Source organism: Homalodisca vitripennis, chromosome 4 (assembly GCF_021130785.1).
Source record: "Homalodisca vitripennis isolate AUS2020 chromosome 4, UT_GWSS_2.1, whole genome shotgun sequence".
Taxonomy (NCBI): domain Eukaryota; kingdom Metazoa; phylum Arthropoda; class Insecta; order Hemiptera; family Cicadellidae; genus Homalodisca; species Homalodisca vitripennis.
In genome coordinates, this window is record NC_060210.1 from 32079750 (window position 1) to 32104196 (window position 24447).

At 33.2% G+C, this 24447-nt stretch overlaps 2 protein-coding genes across 5 annotated transcripts in view; one reads left to right on the forward strand and one right to left on the reverse strand.

Annotated features, from left to right (window-relative positions):
- LOC124359119 (putative aminopeptidase W07G4.4) overlaps positions 1–6768 on the forward strand; it is a 46201-nt gene extending 39433 nt beyond the window's left edge. For all 3 annotated transcript variants that reach the window (XM_046811582.1, XM_046811580.1, XM_046811579.1), the window contains exons 11-13: positions 383–509; positions 3172–3284; positions 5971–6768. In XM_046811582.1, coding sequence (XP_046667538.1) covers positions 383–509; positions 3172–3284; positions 5971–6096 — 366 coding nt within the window. In that variant the 3' untranslated portion in view covers positions 6097–6768. The remainder of the gene's footprint in view (positions 1–382; positions 510–3171; positions 3285–5970) is intronic.
- A 9787-nt stretch (positions 6769–16555) lies between these two features.
- Positions 16556–24447, reverse strand: part of LOC124359120 (FACT complex subunit SSRP1-A-like) — a 32975-nt gene continuing 25083 nt past the window's right edge. For both annotated transcript variants that reach the window (XM_046811583.1, XM_046811584.1), the window contains exon 5: positions 16556–17546. In XM_046811583.1, coding sequence (XP_046667539.1) covers positions 16807–17546 — 740 coding nt within the window. In that variant the 3' untranslated portion in view covers positions 16556–16806. The remainder of the gene's footprint in view (positions 17547–24447) is intronic.

The window sequence follows — 24447 nt, forward strand, 5'->3', positions numbered from 1 at the left end:
GTTGTTAGTAATTTATTAGTTACTGTATTACTTACAGAGGTTGCTGGTATAAAAGGATAGGCAGGTTCTCCTTAGATTCTGTGGTTTTTAGATATTTATTTCAAAGTCTAAAATATTTGATTCAATTCTTCGTTAAATGTATTTAATCAATATTTTATCAGACAGAAAACACCACTTAAATAGGCTAAAATAATTTCTAAAATTTGCAAAAAATACCTTGATATTTTAAACTGTCCCTTGTATGAATCGACAAAGATGTAAGTTATACCAGATAATTATCAATAAAAATGTCATTATGTGCTGTGAGGCATTCTGTGGTAAGGTAAGTCCCTCTCAATAAAAAAGTTATTCCAAATAAAGTAAATTTGAATTTGTTGTTCAGCTGGCCATGAACAACGGACCTGCACACAAGGATCAGGAGGCCAGAAAACTACAAGAGTCAGGAGAGGCTGTGGGTGATCCTGTGGATATTAGCAGACTGCGCAGGGAGGACTTCACCTTTCACAAGGGTACATTTCTCAAAGAACTCTCTTTGTGTTTACTGCTAAATATCTATGCTTTGTTGGAATAGAGTAAATCTTAATAATGGATTTGCAATTTCCACATTCCCTTGTGAAATATATGATTAATTCTCAATTCATGCCATGGTATTTTAGAGAAAATCTAAACTCAATAGAATTTCCTGGTATACGTCCTTTACAGTAAAAATCCTACATCATCGTGATTATTAACAAATTCATGCTAGTTTTATTAAACAAGAAAACTGTTTTGCCAATCCGCTATGATGTAAAAATTGCTGTAAATATTCCTAATACATGACCTCTAGTTTTTTTTTTTAAATGTTATTGTAGCCAATAATTATTTATATTTGTACTGACTTGACTAACCACAAAAATATAATAGACTGAAAAATAAACTATTGTATGTGATATGAAATGACCACAAATGCTGCATTTATGCATAGGATTAGATCATCTCCCTTTACTGGTTGACCCTCTTCCAATAAGTGACGATAGACTGTTGAATCATAAATTTGAGTTCCTGCAGCTCAGTCCTTGGCTATTTTGGCTGGATCAATCTTAAATTGATGAAGAAAACATTCCAACATACAGTAGTTGGGTTTTTCTTCCTCATTTTCCATCTATTTGTGGGGGAAATGAGTTCGTCTTTTTTAACTTCAAAATCTAGCTCATGTTGCTCACTTGCTAGCAATCTCCCTTTGAGTTAACGGTTTTCACTCAATATTACAGTAGCTTGCCCTTCTTTCATTGTGTGGTATCCATGACTAACACAATGATAAAAATCTGACTGGATGAAAGTAGGCAAAAATGACAAGAATACTAAACACAGAAATAAAATGGTGTTTTCTGAGAATAATACGAGGGTCGTCTATAAAGTAATCGCCGTTTGGGCGTGGTGCGATAAGTAGTGGGGGTAGCGCCGCCATTCTTACATTGGTGTGCGCAGCCGTTCAGTACGCTTCTAGCTGTGCTAGGGAGAGTATCATGCGATCACGCGTTCTTTTGTTACAACGTAAAAACATGAGTGCCGTGATAGAAAATCCCGTCAAGTGTGAAGTGCGTGGTGTAATAAGATTTCTGTGGTCGCAAAGTTACACTGCAGCTGAAATTCATCGTGAATTGAGTGCGGCCCAAACATTATGAGCGAAGGTGTAGTCCGTCAATGGGTTCGTTTTTTTTTTAAATGGAAGAACGAACGTTCACGATGAAGGCCGGAATGGTAGGCCATCTCTTGTCAGTGATGACTTGGTGAACAAAGTGGATGAGAAAATTAGTGAGAACCGTCACTTCACAATCTCGGAACTTTCAGATCATTTTCCTGAAATTTCTCAAAGTCTTGTGCGTGAGATAGTGACAGAAAAACTAGGCTATCACAAGTGTTGTGCTCGTTGGATTCCTAAAGTGCTCACCGATGATCACAAAATGAAAAGAATGAGTTCTGCCATAGACTTTCTTACTCGGTATGACGTTGAAGGAGAAACATTTTTGAACAGGATCATTACAGGAGATGAGACTTGGGTAGCCTATGTGAATGCTGAAACAAAACAACAGTCAATGCAATGGGGTCATACCGTTTCGCCTAGCAAGCCAAAGAAAGCTCTCCAATATTTTTCAGCGAGAAAATTGATGGCTACAGTTTTTTGGGATGCTAAGGGCATCTTGCTCGTTGAATTTATGGAACGTGGTACGACCATTACAGCTGCAGCTTACTGTGAAACCTTAAAACAGGTACGACGAGCGATTCAAAACAAGCTTCATGGTCTTTTGACATCTGGTGTTGTGTTTGTCCATGATAACGCCCGCCCTCATACAGCTCAAAGAACAACAGAACCTTTGGAAAAGTTCAAATGGGACGTTTTTGAACACCCCCCCCCCCCCCTACAGCCCGGACTTGGCTCCCAGTGATTTCTATCTTTTCCCGTACATGAAGCGGTGGCTTGCATCTCAGAGGTTTGCGAGAGATGAAGAGCTTCAAAACGCTGTGACAGGTTGGCTACGTTCTCAGGCGACAGATTTTTTTAAAGACGGAATTTAAAAACTGTAAAAGATATGATAAGTGCTTGAATTTGTATGGTGAATATGTAGAAAAGCTGTAGTTTTAACATTTATATAATAAACTTTTTGTATCTCAACTGGTTTATTTTTCATTTCAAAACGGAGGTTGCTTTATGGATAACCCTCATATTTGAGAAAATAACAGCTGATAGGAGAAATAAAGCAGTGCTGCCTGTTTAGTTAAAGAATATAGAAACGGTGAATTCTGTGTGGTTAAATAAGCATTCTTCATCCATAAAAATTAATTAAGAATGTGCTATCAATTTTGGGGTTTGGAAATTTTTTATGTTAAATTCATAGCCGTTTAAGACAACTCCCCTGAACACAGAAAAATAGAAAAAAATTATTGTATCACTCTGAATGAAATAAAGTCATTTAAAGTAGAAAATTTTGTAATTAGATCCAACTAAAAACGACTTAAAAGAAAAAAAATTAAGTTCTTAAACTATATAAATGAGTTCTAACTTCAAGGTAAGTGATATGTTTTTTAATTAAACAAAAATGTAGTTTTTTTACAAAATCCAAAAACATAGTAATTTTATTGAATTATTATTTAATTGTTTTTGAGGCAACATTTTTTTATTGTAATGTGCAGGCAAGTCGGAGGGTGATGATGTGTTTCAAGCCAACAACGAACCATCTACTAGAACTCCAAGGGGTCACCAGGGCCCAGCAGCTTTCCTCATAATGGCCTCAGGCCTAGACAAGGTATCATATATCTAGTCTTAAATTATCCGTAACTATCAAGTGATCACTTATATTCTATACAAATTAGTTAAAGTGCTGAAGGAAATTTGACCTGGATACAGTGAGCGGTTCATGATTTAAACAAAATGTTGTTTCCAAAGTTTAATATTTTTGTATTTAAAATAATAAATAACAAAATAATTTTGAAAAAACCCAACTGATTAGTGGCCAGCTGACAAGTCACAATGTACATTTAAATCTAAATGCTGCATCACCAAACAAAACAACTCGTGGGAAGAACATTGGTTATTGATTTATTGTGGGTTCAAAACGCACTCCGGTTTCCTTCCATTTCATTCAAACCTTTACACATTCTTGAACATTTGCAGCTCTTAACTGAATTGTAATGCATACAATGAACTAATATTAGAAAATTTGGATATGTCCATTTGCTGCGGTTAGAGTGATTCTGATGGTACAAACATTTCCATATGTTAGCAATTCAGTTAATGTGCCAAGCTATTAGTGTAACTTTCAGTAGCTGACTAATATATTCTCAGGAGACTAAAATTCATCTTTTTTGTATTTAAAATTTAAATTCTATTTTATTTCTTAACAACAGTCATTTGTATAGCAATACAACATCATGGTATGACTTTTTACTTTTATTCATTGCTGTTATTATCCAGACATTTAATTAATATAATTTGTATATAAGTGATTTCTTTATGTGGTAAAATAAAGGGTATATACAAGATAAGTAATAAAATACTAAAAAACCAATTAAAATTGGTGTGGTAAATGATTGGACTAAACTATTGTCGTGATATCAACAGGGTGTTCAGTAAAAGTGTTCCAATACTTTGGGATTTTTTTCTACACATAAAAATTAGCAAAAAAGTTCATATGAAGGAGTGTCCTAAAACCTGTTAGTTTGTATATTTCAGGCTTCAAATATACTTCACATATTTTTATAGTCTTTTTCCAATAGAAATCATGTTGTTTTTCCACTTGTTTTAACTATTACATTTCAGCCCTTTTTACACGTTAACTGCCATGCCGGCCCGATTGGGTTGGCGAATATTTTGTTGCTAGTATGCACTGCCGACCCGATTGGGCCGCACTATGACGATAACATAGTTTTAATTGCAGCTACGAGCATTGCGTTTAGCTCTGGTGGCAAATCAGTGGACTAAATGTTTTAAATAGATACAAGAATGAACAGAGAACATCGTTTGAAGTTGTTTCGTTATTTTTTAGGTTCACTAAAACACCACTGAACAAACATTATAAACTCTTTATCTCCCGATCGGGTCGGCAAATTTATTTTTTACCAATTGTTGATATATTTTTCTTCTATACTTTCGTGAATTGATTTTATTATGTGATTATATTGTTTTATCAATTATTCTCGTTTCATTTACCTCATTATCGTTGTGAATGAAATTAGAAAAACTATTTTGGGAGCGGTTATATTGGAATTATTGGTTATAAAATAATATCTAATATTTAAATATTTATAAAAACAAAGTTTATTTTTAATTGGATACATAAAAGAGGATTAATACTTCTGTTACACAGATTAAGGTTTACTTGTAGATTTTCTTAAAACAGTCTTTGCAGAGGTCGGGCTTTCCTGGGCACAGCTCAAAGAAAGTTGTCACTTTCTTCAGATTTTTTGATGCTTGACGACCTCCCTCACGCATAGCCTTGTAGCAAATCTTTCAGTTTTTCCTTGATCTCCTTCCTTCTTCAGTATCTAAGGCCTCCTCGATCTCATTAAGATCATTAATCGAGTCTTCATTCAAACCAGCATTTTCATTTCCACTGTTTTCATTCACATACACTGCTGTTACAGTCGTATCAGAATTTCCATCTAGGCCTACCTCCAATTTGCCATCAAAAACAGCATTTTCATTCTCAGCCATAGCATCTTCATCGTCAGTACTAAATACAGAATCAACAGTGATGAAATCTCCATGTCTTCTAAATCAGAAAACTCAGATCCACTATAATTTTCCAATTTACCATAATCCTACATATCTATCGCGTTCGCTACTCATCGGTTCGTCCAAAAACATCTCTATATGACTTTTATCCAGGTTTCCACTCATCTTTGATATTTAATAAAGCTTAGACTAACATAAACAACCTTACAACTATGTAACGAACAACCACAATGAAAGCAGCGAGTGCAAGTGAGGTTACATAAATTGGCGCGAACTACGTGACGTATCGACTGTGAGCGGGTAGAAGTTGGGAATGTTTGTTCAGTCAGCCGTTCATTGCACACGCACCATAGAGTAATAAAAAAGGAGTGCACGCTGTCTTCACAACCGTTTAAACTAAATATCCCAAAGTGTACTGAAATTTCTATGTTGGCCCGATTGGGTCGGCAAGAAATTTTTTCAGGCAAGTTGAAAAATAAATCTGCCGACCCGATCGGTCCAAATTTAAGCCCCCACCCCATATCATATAATTTGCATAAATCGTTTTCATTTACCGTTATATTCACCACACAAACAATATCACATAGAAAACGAGTACAGAAAATTTTGGCAATACAGGGAACTCTAGAATTCTTTATGGTGGCAGTTAACATGTTAAAACTATTGTATCTGATGGCTGATGTCTTTGTGGTACTCATACAATAGCTCTCGTCTCCTGGAGTGCAGTATCTGGCTATTAATGTGGATGGTGTTTACAGCATGGATTGGACTCCAGCCTACCAATCAAGTACTCCCATCTGGACATAGCTGGAGGAGCTGGTAGTCTTCCTAAACCCGCCACAGCCTCTCCTGTACTGGCTTTGGCTCACCGCTACTTGCTCTGATAATATTTCTATTGTTATATGGGGTCTTCTTATGTGGTATTTTCTGTTATTCTATGAGCACTATCAAAAATTTACATTATCGATTATTGTTAGAAGATATTTATAAGTTGGTAATTATTCCAGGAACAAGTTGCTTTATTAATATATTTGATTTCAATGTGTTATTATATTTTGTACAACAAAATAATTTTATTGTTGTTTCATCTGGTTCATTATTAACCTCATGAGGACAAAGGGCCAGATTTTAGACAGTGTTCCTAAATTAGGACCTAGGATTTACCTAGAATTTATATAAGTTATACCTACATTGATTACATTTTAAGCAATTAAAAGATGACTGAATGAAGAAGATATATATTGTAAATTTGACCACACTTTTTAATATGATATACTATAATTAATTGGCCAAATTAAATAAGAAACATTGTGATTAGGCTGTTTGGTTATAACTACAATATAAACTTGTGGAAGTACGCAATATTGTTGTTTTGCCAAGTGTATTTGTGGTAAAAGATTCCTATATAAAATCTTATATATAGTACATTTAAATTTAATTATAATTTTATTTATGACCACATTAAAAAAAAAATATTGATCATTATGTCTTTCCAGACACTCAGTTTTCTGGTGACTGCTAACTAAAGGCAAATAAATACATATTTAATTTATTTATGTTTTTGTTGTCAAATTAGTTTCCTTGTGTGTGTGTGTGTGTGTGTGTGTTTTCCTATCACAAAGATACAGTAAGGAATATCTAGACTAAGATTATGAAATGTGTTGTCATCCACTTTGCTTCTCAAATTTCTAGTTGAAATAAACTAAAAACCTAAACTAAATTCTTGGAAATAGTCCAAATATATCAGAAACAGTCGTAGTCTTATATTGCTAAACAATGATTAATCGAGCTACAGGACTAAGTTAGTTTCACAATTACGGTAAAAACTTTAAATATTTTGCTAGTAGGGCTAAAATATTGTTCAAGTTTTTAAATGAGCAAAATTGGTCCCGAGGATGTTTTTATTATTTAAAAATTCATATACCAAGTTGTATTGTATGTGGTAAACTTTGCTGAATAAATTCAGTCCTTTGATTGGCCCAAAGTGATTGGATTGGGTGAGCTCTAAGTCAAGGAATTGAAGAAGCAAAACAAGTTATGACAAATATTACTGAATCTATTAATTTTATCCTAAACTCCTGCATAACAGCAATGTTAGTAGTTGTTATTTTGTACATTGTTACAAAAATTATTGTTAAGACTGGCAGTAAATAATTTACAAAATACTGGTCCTCAAGGAGTTAATAATTAGTACTACAGGATCATAATGACTGATGACACAAATATGTGTCAACTACATGATCTCTTTCAGTAATAATTACAGTGAGATATGCAAGTAACTATTTTTAGCAAGATTTTATAGGTAAAGAAAAACCAATTTAGCACTGTAACAATAATTATACTTCATACATTTACTTTAATTAATATGTACTTTGTTAGAAATACATATACTGAAGGAACATTACAATAATAATATTTTTATATCAATATTATTATATTTTGTATTATTAGCTTAGAGAATCATGTTATTTTCCAAATAAATAAATAGCTTGTATTGTTATTCTTTTGTACTGTTATTTATTTCATCTTTCTTACCAAATGAAATTTGAAAATTATAAATCTTGACTCAAAACTTAATTAAAGCACTGCTCTATTAATAAATTTGTCATTATGAAACAATTTATACAAAATACTTAACCTGCTTTAATTAACTTGTATAAATTAAATTAAAAGCTTTAACTTTTTGTACATCTTGCTATACTTATATTTTAAATTTAATTATGTATTAAAATAATGAATGAAATACCATCTAAAGCAAATTCCCATAACTTGAGAAAAAACAAATGCTTTTTAAATCTACATATTTTAGAAAAAGATTTATAATAAATTAAAAACTAAATGTACAGTATATTTTATTTATATTTATATATAAAGAGATGTTGAGTTAAAAAAAGTGTAAATAATACAAAAATTATGAGCATAAAAAAAATTATGAGCATAAAAAAAGTTCTACTTGTGTACTAAAGTATTTTACAAGTCATTCAATAAATAAATTCAAATGAACTAAACTATGATGAGTTATTAGGGATCTTATAGGATTAGAAATCACTGTTAACTACAGAGAGGCTTTCAGAAAATGTAAAGTGATGGCCAGAGCCGTACTGAGCTTTGATGGGCCAGGCTCCGTCATGTCCCATCACTCGACACAGTCCCTTGTAATAGATGTGTGACAAGGCCTGGCCCCCTCTAAAATTGTCCAAAAAAACCGGTCTGAGTACGGGCCTGGTGATGGCAATTTCCTTACATAATTTTAATACTAGACACACTTCAGTATATATTCTTCCGCTACACTATTTTACTTTGTATGAAAACACATAGCACATATGAAAACTACAGCTAAGTGAGAAGCTGCTGATGAAACCTTCTACTCACTGGATGAGATTTTACGGTGAAGAAAGCTCTTAAATGATTAATCATATCCAACCTCTTCCCATATATCAGACAAGACAATCCCACAGTTATCATATTTGATTTTATTTAATGATTGTAAATTTTTATTGGCAATACGGTTCTCAATAAATATTGTAAATATGATATATGTAAAAAATAATTTTGTATGTTGATGTATACAAAACACACAACAGGCTGATGGTCTGCAGCTTTACTACATCTCATAACAAGGTATACCTAGTTATGTCTAAATGAGAAAAAATGTACATTATTTTTCAATTGCATGACATATACAGGGTGTCCCATGAAGAAACGGAGAGAGAAATTGTCAGGACTTGTTCTTACGGTGAAAATAATGAAAAAAGCTCATATACACATAGGTCCAGAAACGCTTAGTTAGCGAGCTATACAGGGTGAAAGATTTCACCCAGATTTCAGTGCCACCGTTAAAAGGGAGCCTTATTAAATTATTTTGGGCGTTACCAGGATGTAAAATTTAATGTATATTATGCAAATTGAACTGAAAAAATGAATAAAATTGGTACCAGACCTCTAGCTGCAGTAATTTTTAAGATATCTGAAGAAATACACAAAATTCGGTGTCCAAAAAACAAGTTTCATTTAGGTTTCAAGTAGATTAATTTTGTTAAATGTGTAACAAACACGTAAAATTCTTTAACAAAACTTGTAAAGAATTAATTTCTTAAGATAATGATGTAAAATAAGCCAATAAAAATTATACATAAACTTTAAGTAAATCAATTTTTAATTAAATAAAATAAGGTACGAAGAATAGACAAAATCGGTTTACACTTTTTTTCTTGCTAAACGTACATGTTTTTATAAACTTTTATTTTCACTTACTATTGCAAAAAAAAATAAATGCTAACAAAATAACTAACCTTAGTTTAGTAAAACTGTTCGAAATTCCCTCCTTCACAATGCACACAGCACTCTGCTCGACGTAAAATATTTGTGGTGGCTCTGCGAATTATGTCTGGATTGTTTCTTATACTGTCAAATGCGTTGCGAATTCTAACGAGTAATTCTTCCTTGGTATCAAACTTTACGTTTATACACCATAGCTTTGATATGTCCCCATAAGAAGTAGTCAAGAGGCGATAAGTCAGGCGATCGTGGTGGCCAGTTGATTGGTCCACCACGCCCAATCCAGTTCAAGAAAATTAGCATTCAAATGATTTCTAGCTACTAAAGAAAAATGAGGAGTTGCACCATTGTGTTGGAAAATCATTTTTAATCTTTTTTGTAAAGGGATATCTTCCAAAAGAGCCGGTAAATCATTTTTCAGAAATTGTTCGTACATATTTCCTGTAAGGTTTCCTTCAAAAACGAATGGTCTAGAATTTTGTCATCAATAACGGCACACCAAACATTAATGTGAAAATCTGTGTTGGAAAAAGGTTTCTACGGTACCATGAGGATTTTCTTCGCTCCATAAATGACTATTTCTACAATTGAAGGACCCCGTTTCTCATGAAAGTTGCTTCATCAGTAAATAAAATTGAATTCACCCTATCAGCATTGTCTAGAAGCCAATGAGAAAAAGTTTAACCGTAAAGGGTAATCTGTCGGCGCAGCAAATGTTGTACCTTTTGCAAGTGAAAAGGATGAAGTCTCTCTTTACGCAAGATGCGCCACACTTTGTTTCTCGATAAAACCAGTGCGATACGCAATTCGCCTTGTACTAGTACCCGGGGCTACGATGAATATGTTGAATCACTTGAAGTTCATCGTTAAACGCAATGATGTGCCTGCTGTTCAACCGAAAAACGAAATTGTTGGAAATGATCCATTCGTTCTTAAAAACTGAAAACACTGAAGAAAAGGTTTTCGAATTCGGAATCCGCCTTGCAGGAAATCTTTCCTGATATTCACGTCGAGCAGCTTCCGCATTTCCATTAGCATATCCGTAACAGAACATTATGTCGGCCTATTCATTAGAAAATTGAAACGGCATATTAACTTTTTATACTGTATCAATATTTACACTTAACTTATCTGTATGACACTTCAATATAAAATATTCAAAAAAAGTTCGTAATTGTGATTGTTGAACAGCTGTTAGTACTGCCAACTATGAAAATAATATTTTTGTTACGTATGAATTAATAACGTAAATGAATTCGCAATTATTGTTAAGTTTCAGATTTTATGACACTAAAGTTTTTTTACTAGTATGTAATTAATTAGAAAAAATAGAAGAATGTTTCTATAAATAAAATCTATACATAATTATTTTCAATAATTAACATGTTTTCTACAAATATTAGAATGTACATTCAGTAAGAAAAAAAAGTGTAACCGATTTTGTCTATTCTTCGTACGTTATTTATTTAATTAAAAATTGATTTTCTTAAAGTTTATGTATAATTTTTATTGGCTTATTTTACATCATTATTCTTAAGAATTAATTCTTTACAAGTTTTGTTTTAAAGAATTTTTTACGTGTTTGTTACACATTTAACAAAGTTAATCTACTTGAAACCTAAATGAAAACTTGTTTTTGGACACCGAATTTTGCGTATTTTCTTCAGATATCTTAAAAATTAATGCAGCTAGAGGTCTGGTACCAATTTTATTCAATTTTTTCAGTTCAATTTGCATAATATACATTAAATTTTACATCCTGGGTAACGCCCAAAATTTAATTTAATAGGGCTCCCTTTAACGGTGGCACTGAAATCTGGGCGAAATCTTTCACCCTGTATAGCTCGCTAACTAAGCGTTTCTGGACCTATGTGTATATGAACTTTTTTCATTATTTTCACCGTGTAAGAACAAGTCCTGACAGTTTCTCCGTTTCTTCATGGGACACCCTGTATATTTTGTAAATCGCATCATATTATATGATAAATTCAATATATACTAAACCAGTTTAAGGGGAGCACGAGTGTTGTATCTTTCCTATGTTAATTTTGCATATTTTGAGCACAGCTTTCTCAGACACCATTAAAGATAATTGAACCAAATTTTTATCAGGTATTCTAGACATGTTAAAGCACACTTAACATATGGATTTAAAAGAATATGTATTAATATTTTTTATTAAATTTTTTTAATATTACAAGACATATTTTTGAATTCAAAAAAATATTTAATTTTTTTCTTTTGAACTATTATAGATATCTATATTTCCCTGTGTTAAAGTGTGCGAATTAATAATATGTGTGTGAATTGTGGTAAAAATTTGGTTGAAATAAATACAGTAGTTCCTGAGGAATCTGCGTTCAAAGTTTAAAAGACCTGTTTTTCGGGAAACAGCAAAAAATGATGAATACATAAAATTGAAAGCAAAAACTTTAGTTTAAAGTACCTAAACCTGGCCAGCTCCATAGCTTGGGTCATCAGGGTCTTCTTCCTTATCTTCCAGCTTTATCTTCACTTGTCTTTTCTTTTGCCTCACTTGGCTTTTTGAAATCTGAAGAATTATGTTCCGATGCTTTGATGCAGTGTTGGTCCATTTGTTTCATGCTAAGAACAGTAAACTTTCCAATGTTCATCTCTAGTTTTTGGAACAACTTGCATTTAGTTACATTACCACTATTGAACACTGACACAGCATCATACACTCCGAAATGTAGTGTTTTCAGTCCAACAAAGACGGTTTTGGGTAGCCTAGACCAAATAACCGCGTTCACACTTTCGTTTGGATTTTGTGTCTTGCCATGTAAACATTTCCGCAACAGTTCTTAGTCAGATAGACTTTTTAAAACTGGTTTTATAAATTCCATTACAGCCACAGGAATACTATTTTTGTGGCTGTAAGTCTCACCTTTAGCATTTGCCTTTTGGTATCCGCACCAACTTGTCTCGCCTTTCGGACAAACCGTGGTGTGGGTCATTGTCACTTAAAATCTTGTGGAAGTACAAAGCCCAAATGTCTTTTACCATGTTGTCGAGACTGTCTGTGTTCCTTCTTATTGCTAAACCATAGTAGACAATAGACAATAGACAATTGCTTTATTTTCGTATTCATTAAGAACAGAAATGGCGTCAAATATGATAAGACATATAGTCAATTAATTGTAGATAAAAGTTGCTAACTACATTAACAATTAACATGTTTAACTGACACAGTTTAGGTAGCTATTTCTTTAAAACATGATAAAAGTTTTACCAAAATAACAATTACAAAATACACATATAATTTACATAGTTACATTGGTTATATTCTTGAACTCTTCAACACTATATTGACCTTCCAACAAGCCACTTAATAAGTCTTTTCTTCAGAACCTGCGGAGTGCTGGTTTTGAAGTTCTTCGGAAGCATATTATAAAGCTTCGCTCCAGCATAAGACGGCTTCTTGGCAAAAAGAGCTGAGTGATGTAAGGGAAGACTGAAGTCATTGGCCCGCCTTGTGTTGTAATCATGGATGTCACCATTCCTCTTGGGACGTTGTGTGTAGGCGTGTAGAATCACTTCAGTAATGTACAGAGTTATCACTGTAGGAATTCCCAAGGTCTTGAAAGCCTCTTTGCAGCTATCTCGAAAGTCTAGATCAGCCATGATTCGTATTGCACGCTTCTGTAAAACCAACACTCGCTGGAGATTCCCTGCAGATGATCCACCCCACAGTACTATACCATAACGAATGTGGGTCTCAAACAGAGCATGGTATGCGGTTCTTGTTGCAGTAGGTGTACCAATTGATTTTATCCTCTTTAGCACAAAGAGTGCTGAGCTGAGTTTTTTGCATAAGCCGTCTATGTGGCAGTTCCAAGTCAACCGGTCATCGATCACTACCCCAAGGTGTTTTGTGGTTCGTACTCTTTCAAGGTTGGATGGAGCATGAACTTCATCCTTATTTTTACCAAAAGTAAGGCATTTTGTTTTTGATGCATTGAAAATTAAATCGTTCCTAAGGCAGTATTCCTGAGCCATATTTACAGATGTTATGGTGTTCATTTCTAGTCCTGGAACTGACTTGCTGTTGCTTATTAAAACTGTGTCGTCTGCATAAGAGACAGGGTAACAGTGGTTCCCCAAGTAGTCAGGCAGGTCACCAGTGAAAAGTACAAATAACACAGGTAGGTCTGGAGTTGATCAATGACAGCTTGAGATAGCCTATTCTTGCCACCTAAGCCTTTACAATCAGACAAAATAATATGTTTGTTTTCTGATTTTAGTCTTCTCAATCTTGTGTCCATTCTTTTCTGGACATGTCCCAGACATTCCAGTTTAGATATTTTATGATCAGGACCATATGGTTCCAATTCTTGGACAGCATACCATTCCAATTCAAATCACACATGGCAAATTTTACGTATTTAAGCACTGCACAAATAATTTCAAAAATTAATTATGTACGCTTCAAAACGTTTTTATATATTGTTTTATACAATATACTCAAATTACTCGTTATAAGTTATAGAATTATAAAAAAAATTAATCAATTTTTTCATTTTTTGCCTTTGTGCTCCCCTTAATCATCGATCTGAAACTCTGTTTCTGTACAACACGCCTTTTAAATTTTACTGACAATAACTTTTTCAATTACGCATTAAGCTAATTTAATTTTTACCAAAAAATTGTGAATTTTAATACTCAAATAAAAAATTATTTTATTGAGTAGATTGAATTTTAGCAGTGCATTCAGGTGCTGCTGATATAGTGTATGGCTTGATTTAAAAACATGGGAAATGTCTTTTTCATAAGTTAGCAATACAATAAGCAACTGATCAACAATGATGATTTGAGTTGTAGAATTCAAATAATTTTGAGAGCAACAACTTATTAAATTATTGGAGTACTAATGCCACACTTATTTACAAGTGAAGAATACGCTGATTTAAGGTATATGTGAAGGCAGTGCTACAGCTGTTGTTGAAGAATACAGACAACGTTAACTTTACCGCAGAATTCCAAATGCTAAAACAATAAGTGTTACATTTCTTATGTTACGGGAAACACGATCACGCAAAGTTCCAGTATCACCATTGTTCCCAACATGATGTTATTGTAGAGGAAACATTGTTGCTGCTGTTGAGCATAATCCAGGTATTAGTACAAGACATAATTCTACACAGTTCATGGTTACACAAAGTAAAGTATAGAGAAGACTCAATAATATACAAGCTCTATCCCTCCTGTGAACAAAAAATACAGCATTTACATTCAGGAAACAATGCCCATTGCTTGGAGTACTCTTTAAATATATTTTATTTACCGATGAGTCACAGTTCACTCATGATGGTATCAACAATTTACAAAACCAACATTCATGGGCAGAAGTTAATCCTCATGCGACAATTGAGCGTAACTTTAAACACCATTTTAGCTTTAACGTATGGTGTGGTATTATTCACGACCAGCTTCAATGGACAGTTTATTTTTCAAGAGCGCTTAACTGGTCAGACATACAGTTATTTCAAGAAGAATTACCAACATTGCTTGAAGATGTTCCTCTTTCAACACTGTTGCCCAAAGATTAAAAAATGTATTTTTTCATTCCTTTTTTGAATTTGACATTGGTTTTCTCAAAAAACTATTAACCCTTAGTGAGCCACAAATAAATAATCATAACTAATCCTAAGAGCCATACACCTTAAAAATTAAAAAAATTCCCACAAATCAAAACCAATTTGTTTTTATAATTCTTATAATATAAAAAAACCACAAAATATTTTTGTTCACTCTTTATTGTTAATTTACAGCCAAAAAATGGTAAAATCATAATTTCATTGAAAAAATGTTATTTTGACATTCTGACGTCATGTAATAATACATAAACTACACTGTACATTGATTAAAAATATTGATTAACATCGAAATTGGAAAGATAAATACGCGGTTCGAAAATGGAAGGGCGAATAAACACCTAATCCCATGGAAGGCTACAGGCAGACTGAGCGCGCGCGTCAGTAGACGTCGTTGGCTCTGCGGGAGACTATGAACATCCGGCCGCCCGCCATTTTGCCGCTCGAACAAGAGCCGTGACCTTCAAAATAGACACAAACGGTTGTCCCTTGTTTAAATAAACCTTGTTTAACAGTTTTTACTAAGTTTGTTACCCAGAAATGCTTTTAAATAATATTTTTTTTTAAATTGATTTTGCGTCAGTGGACGTCGTTGGCTTTTAGCGCTAGTTTAGGCATGACGTCTAGTAACGTCATTGGCTCGGAAAGGGTTAACACTTCTGGGCTGTATTTTTATTTGATTTATCAGGTAAAAATCACAAAAGAAATGATGGAATTCGCCCCTTAATCAACCTTACCAGAATTTTAGCAAGACCTTGTTTTACATGGTGAGCGGAATCCAGGCGAAATCTTTCACTAACCGTAACTCGTTAACAAAGCATTTCAGTACCCATATTTATATAATTCCTTTCTTTATTTTTACATGTAGAATGAGCTCCCACAGTTTCTGCATATCTGCGTGAATAACTCTGTACAGTATATTGAAGTTATTTTCTAATAACTTTCCTGTAGCTACAGTTTTCAATTAACCATCTCTTTGCTCAACCTAATGATCTTGGTTCCATTAATGACATTTAATTAATTTAATACTGTATAACTGTTATAAGCAGTATGTGTAAATAAAAAAAACAAAATCTAGTACTTATTTATTAATATTTAAAAAACATTAATAAAATACAGTAATACAAAATAAGAATATAACAATTGACATAAATCTATTTAAAATGTAATGACAAAAACTTATAAAACATGCAAAAATATTGAAAAAACATAAAAGTTTATTTTGAACTATATATTAAACATTTAGTATTCATACAAATAATTATAACTTCATGCATTTACCAGTTACTATGTGACAATATAATAACTACAAAATTCATGGAATTTATATGGGATTTTATCACATAATTAGAAAACAATAATACTTTAAGTACATTATTATTGCGTGTTTAGTTATCCTGATAGAAAATAAGTTTACTTATATTTGAGCTTTATATATAATTTTCATTACTAAATGTATACTTATATTTTATAAATATATTTTTTAATTTGACTTAAACTGTATTTTGGAAGCCTAATTTAAAACCATTAAATATAAAAATAGTTTACATTTACAAAATGCAACTTCAACTCAAGAAATCATAAAATTTACAAGTTCCTTATTTTATGCATTATCACAATTTTTTATATTATAAAATTCTAATTATTGCCTGCTCTATTCTCCGAAATAGATTTGTTTGGTAAAAAGTAAAATTGCAAACTATATTATACTAACTGATTTAATATATCAAGTGTAGATGAAGAATACCCTTTACAACTTGTAGCTACTGGTTGTGATAATTCATTAGAATGTTTATTTCTGTCATTCTCTGCTTCCATTTTCTGATCATCAGTTCTCCTATTCATATTAGTTTTGTTAGATTTTTCTGTCTTCACAGTGACATTTTGTTCTGTTATATCTATTTCACTAGGAGTATTATCAGAATCTGAGGGTTCTAATTTTACAGATGTATCTAAATATGTTTCATCATTACTTTCATAATTTATTTTACTGCTGGAAGGTTTGGCTAGTTTTATTTCTTTACTTGATTTTTTTGATCGTTTTGGGAACATAAAAGCATCATCATCATCTGAATTATTTACATCTTTTTCCTTTTGTATCGTTCCCAACACACAACTTTTTCTATCTGATTTTCTTCCGATAGATTTCTTTTCTATTGATTTATTATTAGTGGTACACATATCTTTTTTAGCTTGAAGTTTACACTTAGACACATTTTTGGTACTTCTACCTTGTATGTTTCTTCCACTGGGACCAGGAATATGCTCTTGATCATTGCGTTTCCTGGATCTCTTTGGTGGAATGTAAATATTCTGTTCTTCGATTTCAAGGCTATCTCTGTTTCCTACTACTTCTAGTTTTGTTGGTGAATGCTTTTCTTTTTCCTCCTCAGAATCTAGTTCTGTATCTGAATTGAATGGATCACTGCTGTGATGGTCTAAATCTAGAATCAGATGCATATAATTAGATGGAAGTTAATAAAACTAACTCAATTCTTACGGAACTATGTAGCAAAAATCCAAATTTAGCTTTAGTAGAGGCTAGTAAGGCTGAAAGGACTCTTCATACAAGGCATGGGATGCATTTTAATCTTAGAGGGAAAAAATGGTTGTCTAATCAAATAATTAAGGCGGTAGAAGATTTTGAACTTAAGTTTATTCCGATGGACAATTCTAGTCCTGCTCTTAAGTCACAAAAAGACGTTGGATGTATGTCTCTGGGAAACTCTTCTTGTCCTCTAAGATCCCCTCTTCGGTAGAACCTAAGACTACATTAAGAACTGAGCCCAATGTTATAAGAAATCTACAGCTTAACACAGGCCCTGGGTCAGGAGGCTTGGGAACAACTAGTTCTGAGTCTAGTTTTTTGAACAGTTTTCCTTTGTCCTTTTTATTTTTAAACATTCAGAGTGGATTGCTTGGCAAGCTAAACGCTCTTGAGTCTGTGATTATGAATAATAACTGTGACATTATTTGTTTATCCGAGCATTGGCTGAGCAGTTCTGAAATTAATGCCTGTAGCATAAAACACTTTAATTTAGTTTCAATATATCAGAGAAAAGTTAATAATTATGGTGGTACACTTATTTATGCTTCTAATAGGCTAAAATGTTGTAATATTGATATTGTGTCTTTTTGTGTTGACAATCATTTTGAGGCATGTGCTTTATTGCTTGACGAACTCAAGATTATTGTTATAAGTTTGTATCGTACTCCTGCAAGTGATGAGTGTTTGTTTTTGGAAAAACTTGAAAGTCTCTTGACATTTTTGACTGATAAGTGGGCTAATTATAGACTGGTGTGTGGTGGTGACATTAATGCTCAGTTTGATGTAACCAAAGATGTAAGGTCTGTCAAAGAATTTCTAAATCTTTTGAGACAATTCAATATGTATTGTCATAACTCTGAACCTACTCGTTCTAATGCGTGTTTGGATAATGTTTTTTCAAATATCCCACTTCAAAACTATTTTTCTTTTGTGGAACATTTCCCATATTCAGACCACAACGCGCTATGGTTCAGGGTCTATGTCACCAGTAATTCCTCAACTGTCCACCCAGCACCTGTAAGGAGTCAACCGGTGAAGAAGCGAGTTTACTCACGGGACAAAACCTTTCAACTAAGGAATGAACTCTCAAGGATCAACTGGAATCATACATTATGTTTTTGTGTTTTGTGTTTTAATGATGCTGATGCCTTTTTTAATAGGTTCTTTAGGGTATTTATGTATATCTTTGATAATATTTTTCCTCTTAAGGAATTAAGTTGTATGCCCAATAATAAAACTAAAAACAGGGGTAACTGGTTTAATGACGATTTAAAATATCTTAGATCTTTGTTAATGGTTGCTTATGACAAGTACAAAGTTTCTATGTCTATATGTGATAAAAATTGTTATACCAGACTTAAACGGTCTTATCGAGCAGCCATTGATGAAGCAAAAATAAATTACAATGCTAATCTTATAGAAAACTCAAATAACAAGTGTAAAGCTGCCTGGTAATATTGTAATGATATTAACAATACAGTTAAATATAAGTCGAACTGGGACTTAAACCCTGATAGTTTTAATAATTATTTTATTGATTCCATAACTGAAATAAGGTCTAATATAAAAAAGCCTAGCTCAGTTTTGGCTACTGAAATGTGCCCAATGTTTGCAAACCCAGATAGTTTTAAGTGGAATCAAGTGTCAGTTTCTGAAATAAGGTCTGTTATAAGTCAAATGAAAAAAACAGATAGTAAGGATTTCTATAGCCTATCTAGCAATATGTTGAAGGAAATAGTGGATCATGTTGCAGAACCACTTACCATTAGTATTAATTTATGCCTTGAGCAGGGTGTATTTCCTGATAGTCTGAAAATTTCTAAAGTAATACCGATATTTAAAAAAGGGCCTACAACAAGTCCAGCAAGTTTCCGTCCCATCTCGCTTATTCCAGTCTTTGGTAAAGTAATTGAGCACATTGTCTATAAGCAGGTAAGCCTGTACTTGGAATCGCATGGATTTTTGTCTGATCAACAGTTTGGCTTTAGGCAAGGTAGATCAACAATATCTGCCATTGATACTGTAGTAAGGGAGATTCTCAACGCTTTTGAGTCCAAAGAGTATGCCTGGGCCACTTTTATTGACCTAAGCCGTGCTTTTGACTGTGTTGATCATAGCTTGTTGCTTGAAAAGATGGAACAGTATGGCATCAGTGGATCTGCAAAACAATTTTTTAGATCTTATCTGTCTAGGAGGAGTCAAGCTGTTTATCTTGATGGCCGGTGGTCTTCAGCTAGGGAGCTTAGATGTGGTGTTCCACAGGGGTCTATATTGGGCCCTCTTTTGTTCTTAATAGCAATAAATGATTTACCTATTAATATTCAACAGTCTAAAACTTGTATGTATGCTGATGACACCAATTTTCTTTCTATTGATAAAAACTTCATTGATTTACAATTACAAGTCAATAATACCTTAGAACTAGCTTCAAATTGGTTTTCAGCTAATAACTTACTTTTAAATAATGACAAAACTAAATCAGTTCTGTTTAGTCTTAGGCCTGTTAAAGATGATATTGAGTTTGATAATTGTGTCAAGTTTTTATGTGTGTACATTGATTGTAAGCTGTCATGGGCAAAACACATTGAACAAATATCAACTAGGCTATCTCGTGTGATTTATCTATTAAGACGTCTTATGAGTGTGTTCCTAAACATTATATTGTTACTGTTTACTATGGTCTATTTCAGTCCATAATAAGCTATGGTTTGATTTTCTGGGGCAATTCCAGCAACCTTAAAGATATCCTTGTAATACAGAAGAAGGCTGTTCGAATAATTACCAAGTCTCACTACCTGACTAATTGTAAACCACTTTTTATTAATTTAGGTATTTTAACTGTTTTTAATCTCTATATATTTTATTTGTTGTTATATATTCATAAAGATATTTTATCATATAATGTAAGGAATGAAATCCATGAAAGATTTACAAGGCATGGTAATCGTCTTGATGTACCCTTCACAAGATTGGAAAAAATTAGATCTAGCCATACTATAATGTGTATTAGACTATATAATAAGTTACCACTCTCAACCAAAGATTTATCTTTTAGTCTCTTTAAATGTAAGTTACATAGATGGCTGGCTGCTCATCCCTTCTATAGTATCGATGAATTTTTAAACATGCCAAATTCTGAAATTAATGTTTTGTAAGTTTGTTATACAGGGTGGAAAAAAAGTATGGAAACGCTTTCACTAATTTTGTATGGCTTCACTTATACAAATTAAATTTTGTACATCACCACTTGTATTAAGAACCTAGTTTTTGAAAACCAGTGGGGACATTTTATCTTTTCAGGGGGACGGCGCCCGTGAGGAGTCGGACGAAAAATTCTTAAATGTAAGCATAGGCCGAGTTTGGTATCAAATTAAAGGTCTTAGTAAAGAGAAACTCGTTACCGCAAACCGCACTTAAAAAGGTTGACCCTATCCCAGAGTACGGGCCGTATGAATTTCATGACAAAGAAATTTAGTAATTTTGTCTTGTGAAGTAACTAATTTACTTTCAGTAGTATGTTTTATGTCGGTTATGTAAATTTGAAAAACAATTTCCAACAAAAAATTATTTTTTTTTTACCTCTAAATTTGTTGGATAACAGTAAATAGGGGTTTTCCTGTCTTGTCTTCAAGAAACTGAGAGTATTCAATAATACCACTGTAAAACTCCTTATCAACATTGAGGTCAAGGTCCAGTCCCTCCAGCCCTTTTATCTCAGGCAAACATAAACTGGTTTAGGCAATACAAACAGTACTGTCACAGCAAAACTCACACAGTTTTGTATTTTTAATATCAGCTTGGTTTTTTAGTCTACGTTATAATTTCGTCCACGTAAGATAAAGTTGAAAGTCTTCACTAGAAGGTACTGCGATAGTTATACATTTTTTTTACTTAAGTGTTTACATTTTATTCTACTAGTTTTAAAAGCAATGTCACTTAGTGAGTTTGAGAGAATCACGCTGCTTATGATGCGTGGGAGGTATGGATATCTAGTTCGTCCCTATGAAGAAACAGCGCATTTGTTTGATGACACTTTTCTTGATAGACCCCCAATTAGTAAGTCAACAGTGTTTAAGACAGTAAAAAGATTTGAAGAAACTAGAACAGCCAAAGATCGCGAAAGAAGTGGCAGGCCTAAATCGGCAACAAATGAACAAAAATCTTTGGATGTACTCCAAACATTTGTTTGAAAATCCCAGCACCTCGGCCAGAGTGGCTGCAGAAGATCTTGATATGAGCCATACCTCAGTGTTGAATGTTTTACACAAAAACAAGTATCACCCTTTTAAAGTAACCCTAACCCAAGAACTTGCAGGGGATGATTTTGATCGAAGGACTGAATTTTTGCGAAATAATGATGAGAAAATGTAACGAAATTCAAAATTTTTTAAGTTCGATATTGTTTTCAGATGAAGCTACATTCTTTGTTAATGGACAAGTTAATAGGCATAATTGCCGTTACTGGGCCGACCATAATCCACACTGGATGATAGAAGGCCACACACAAAGGCATCAGAGAAGTGAATAAGTGGGCTGGAATAATAAACAATAACATTGTAGGACCATTTGTGATAGATGGAAATGTAACAGGCGAAATTTATTTCAATATGTTGACAAATAACATTTTGCCAGCAGTGCATGCTCTTCTTGGGGCAAATTTTAATGCAGTATGGTTTCAGCAAGATGGAGCACCGCCCCATTACTATTTGCGGGTGCGCAATCTGTTAGAATGAAATGTTTCCTAACCGTTGGATTGGTCGCAGGGGTACCGTTGAGTGGCCGGCTAGGTCACCGGATCTTAATCCACTAGATTTCTTTTTGTGGGGCTTCTTAAAAGATAATGTGTATAAAACTAAACCAGCCAACATTGAGGAGCTGACAAATCGTTTATTAGAAGAAGCAAGAAGAATTACACTCGAGATGCTTCAAAATGTGACTGCAGTAGGTTTTTATAATAGACAAGCTCATTGCCAACAAGTGTTCGGAGAGCAGTTTGAGCACCTCATTTAAAAGGTATGGTTATTTTTTGTAATACATAGATAATTTTTAATTTAATTCTTTTGGATAATTGTGTTCCATACAGTGTCATTTTCAGTCAGAACAGTTTACTTGAGACTGTGAAATTGCGGAGAAATAATAATTAATCAAACGTTTACTTATGAAATTCAAACGGCCCCGTACTCTGGATAGGGTCAACCTTTTTAAGTGCGGTTTGCGGTAACGAGTTTCTCTTTACTAGACCTTTAATTTGATACCAAACTCGGGCCTATGCTTACATTTAAGATTTTCGTCCGACTCCTCACGGGCCGTCCCCCTGAAAAGATAAATGTCCCCACTGGTCTCAAAAACTAGGTTCTTAATACAAGTGGTGATGTACAAAATTTAAATTTGTATAAGTGAAGCCATACAAAATTAGTGAAAGCGTTTTCCATACTTTTTTTCCACCCTGTATATGTAAGATTTATTTATTTTATTTATTGACTATTTATTTTAGTTTATTATTTAGTTTAAGATTTTATTTGATATTTATCAATGTTATTTTAATTCAAGAATTAGGTATAGCAAAAATAATGTTTTATATTATCAATTTACAATAGTTAGTCCTACCTAAGTAGTATAAACATTAACTATGACAAGTTATGATTTGTAACATAAAATGATGACTATGTCGATTGCTATATGCCTAAAGACAATAAAGATTTTGATTTGATTTGAGATTAGATTAAGCTGTTAATATATGATTTTTGGCTAATAAATAACTTATTTTCTGGCCAGACAACAGTGGAACCTTCTACTATTCCGTTGCAACAGTTGCATTGTCATCACAGTTCCAGCGAAACCTTTTAATTTATCATTGTCATGGTTCCATTACCATTTCAGTTAAGGAGCACCACGAAGAGACAGTTCTAGTCGCAACGACCCACCTCTACTCTCCTTTTCCATTAAGGAGAGTTTTTGGCTAAACATGGCATTCCTGAAATATTTTGTGTTAAATCATGTATCAGCTGTCTGTCAGAAAAATAATTACCACTTCAAAAGAGCAAAAATGTAACAAATTAATGTTTAAGTTAAGAAACTTGGAAAGTCCACCAAAGAGGCCCACTTTTTGTTGAAACAGGTGTATGGTGATGAATATTTGTCATGCACTCAAGCTGTCATGCGCTCATATAGAAAAAAAAATGGCTGACTGACTACAGTCAAAGTGAAGTGGCTCCCAGTTAAAAGTGTTCATAAGTGTGTATTTCAACAACAAATATTTACTCACCTGTGCAGCAATTTACCTGGAAATACTGTAAGTCCATTTCACAATAAAACTTAAAGAAAAACTAATCAATTCAAGAAATATCATGACAAGAAATAATAAGCTGTAACTCAATGAACATACCTGCAATCAAAATCTCAAGCATTTTAAAGAACTACAGTCTGATGAAATCGTATTAAAAAGGCTTATTCACACTACAAAGTATTTTCAATGAAGTTTACATTTATGTAACCAAGAAACTTTACTAGAATTACTGAATAAATTCAAACCATATGGTGACAACTGGAAACAGTGCTGATAGTGCTGACAGCGTCACATTCCACACCTGACCTACTGACAGCGGTGTGTACACAGCCGTCAGCAATCAACAGCCTTGATTCTAAACCTTGACTCTCTTAAACAATCTGACGACTTGTTCCTACTTACTAATTTGAACATTGTTATATAGTTTCATTAATATATAAATCATAACTCTGACAATCTCCCTATACAAGAGCACTAATATTATCCTTGACAATCTGTGGAATTTTTTTGA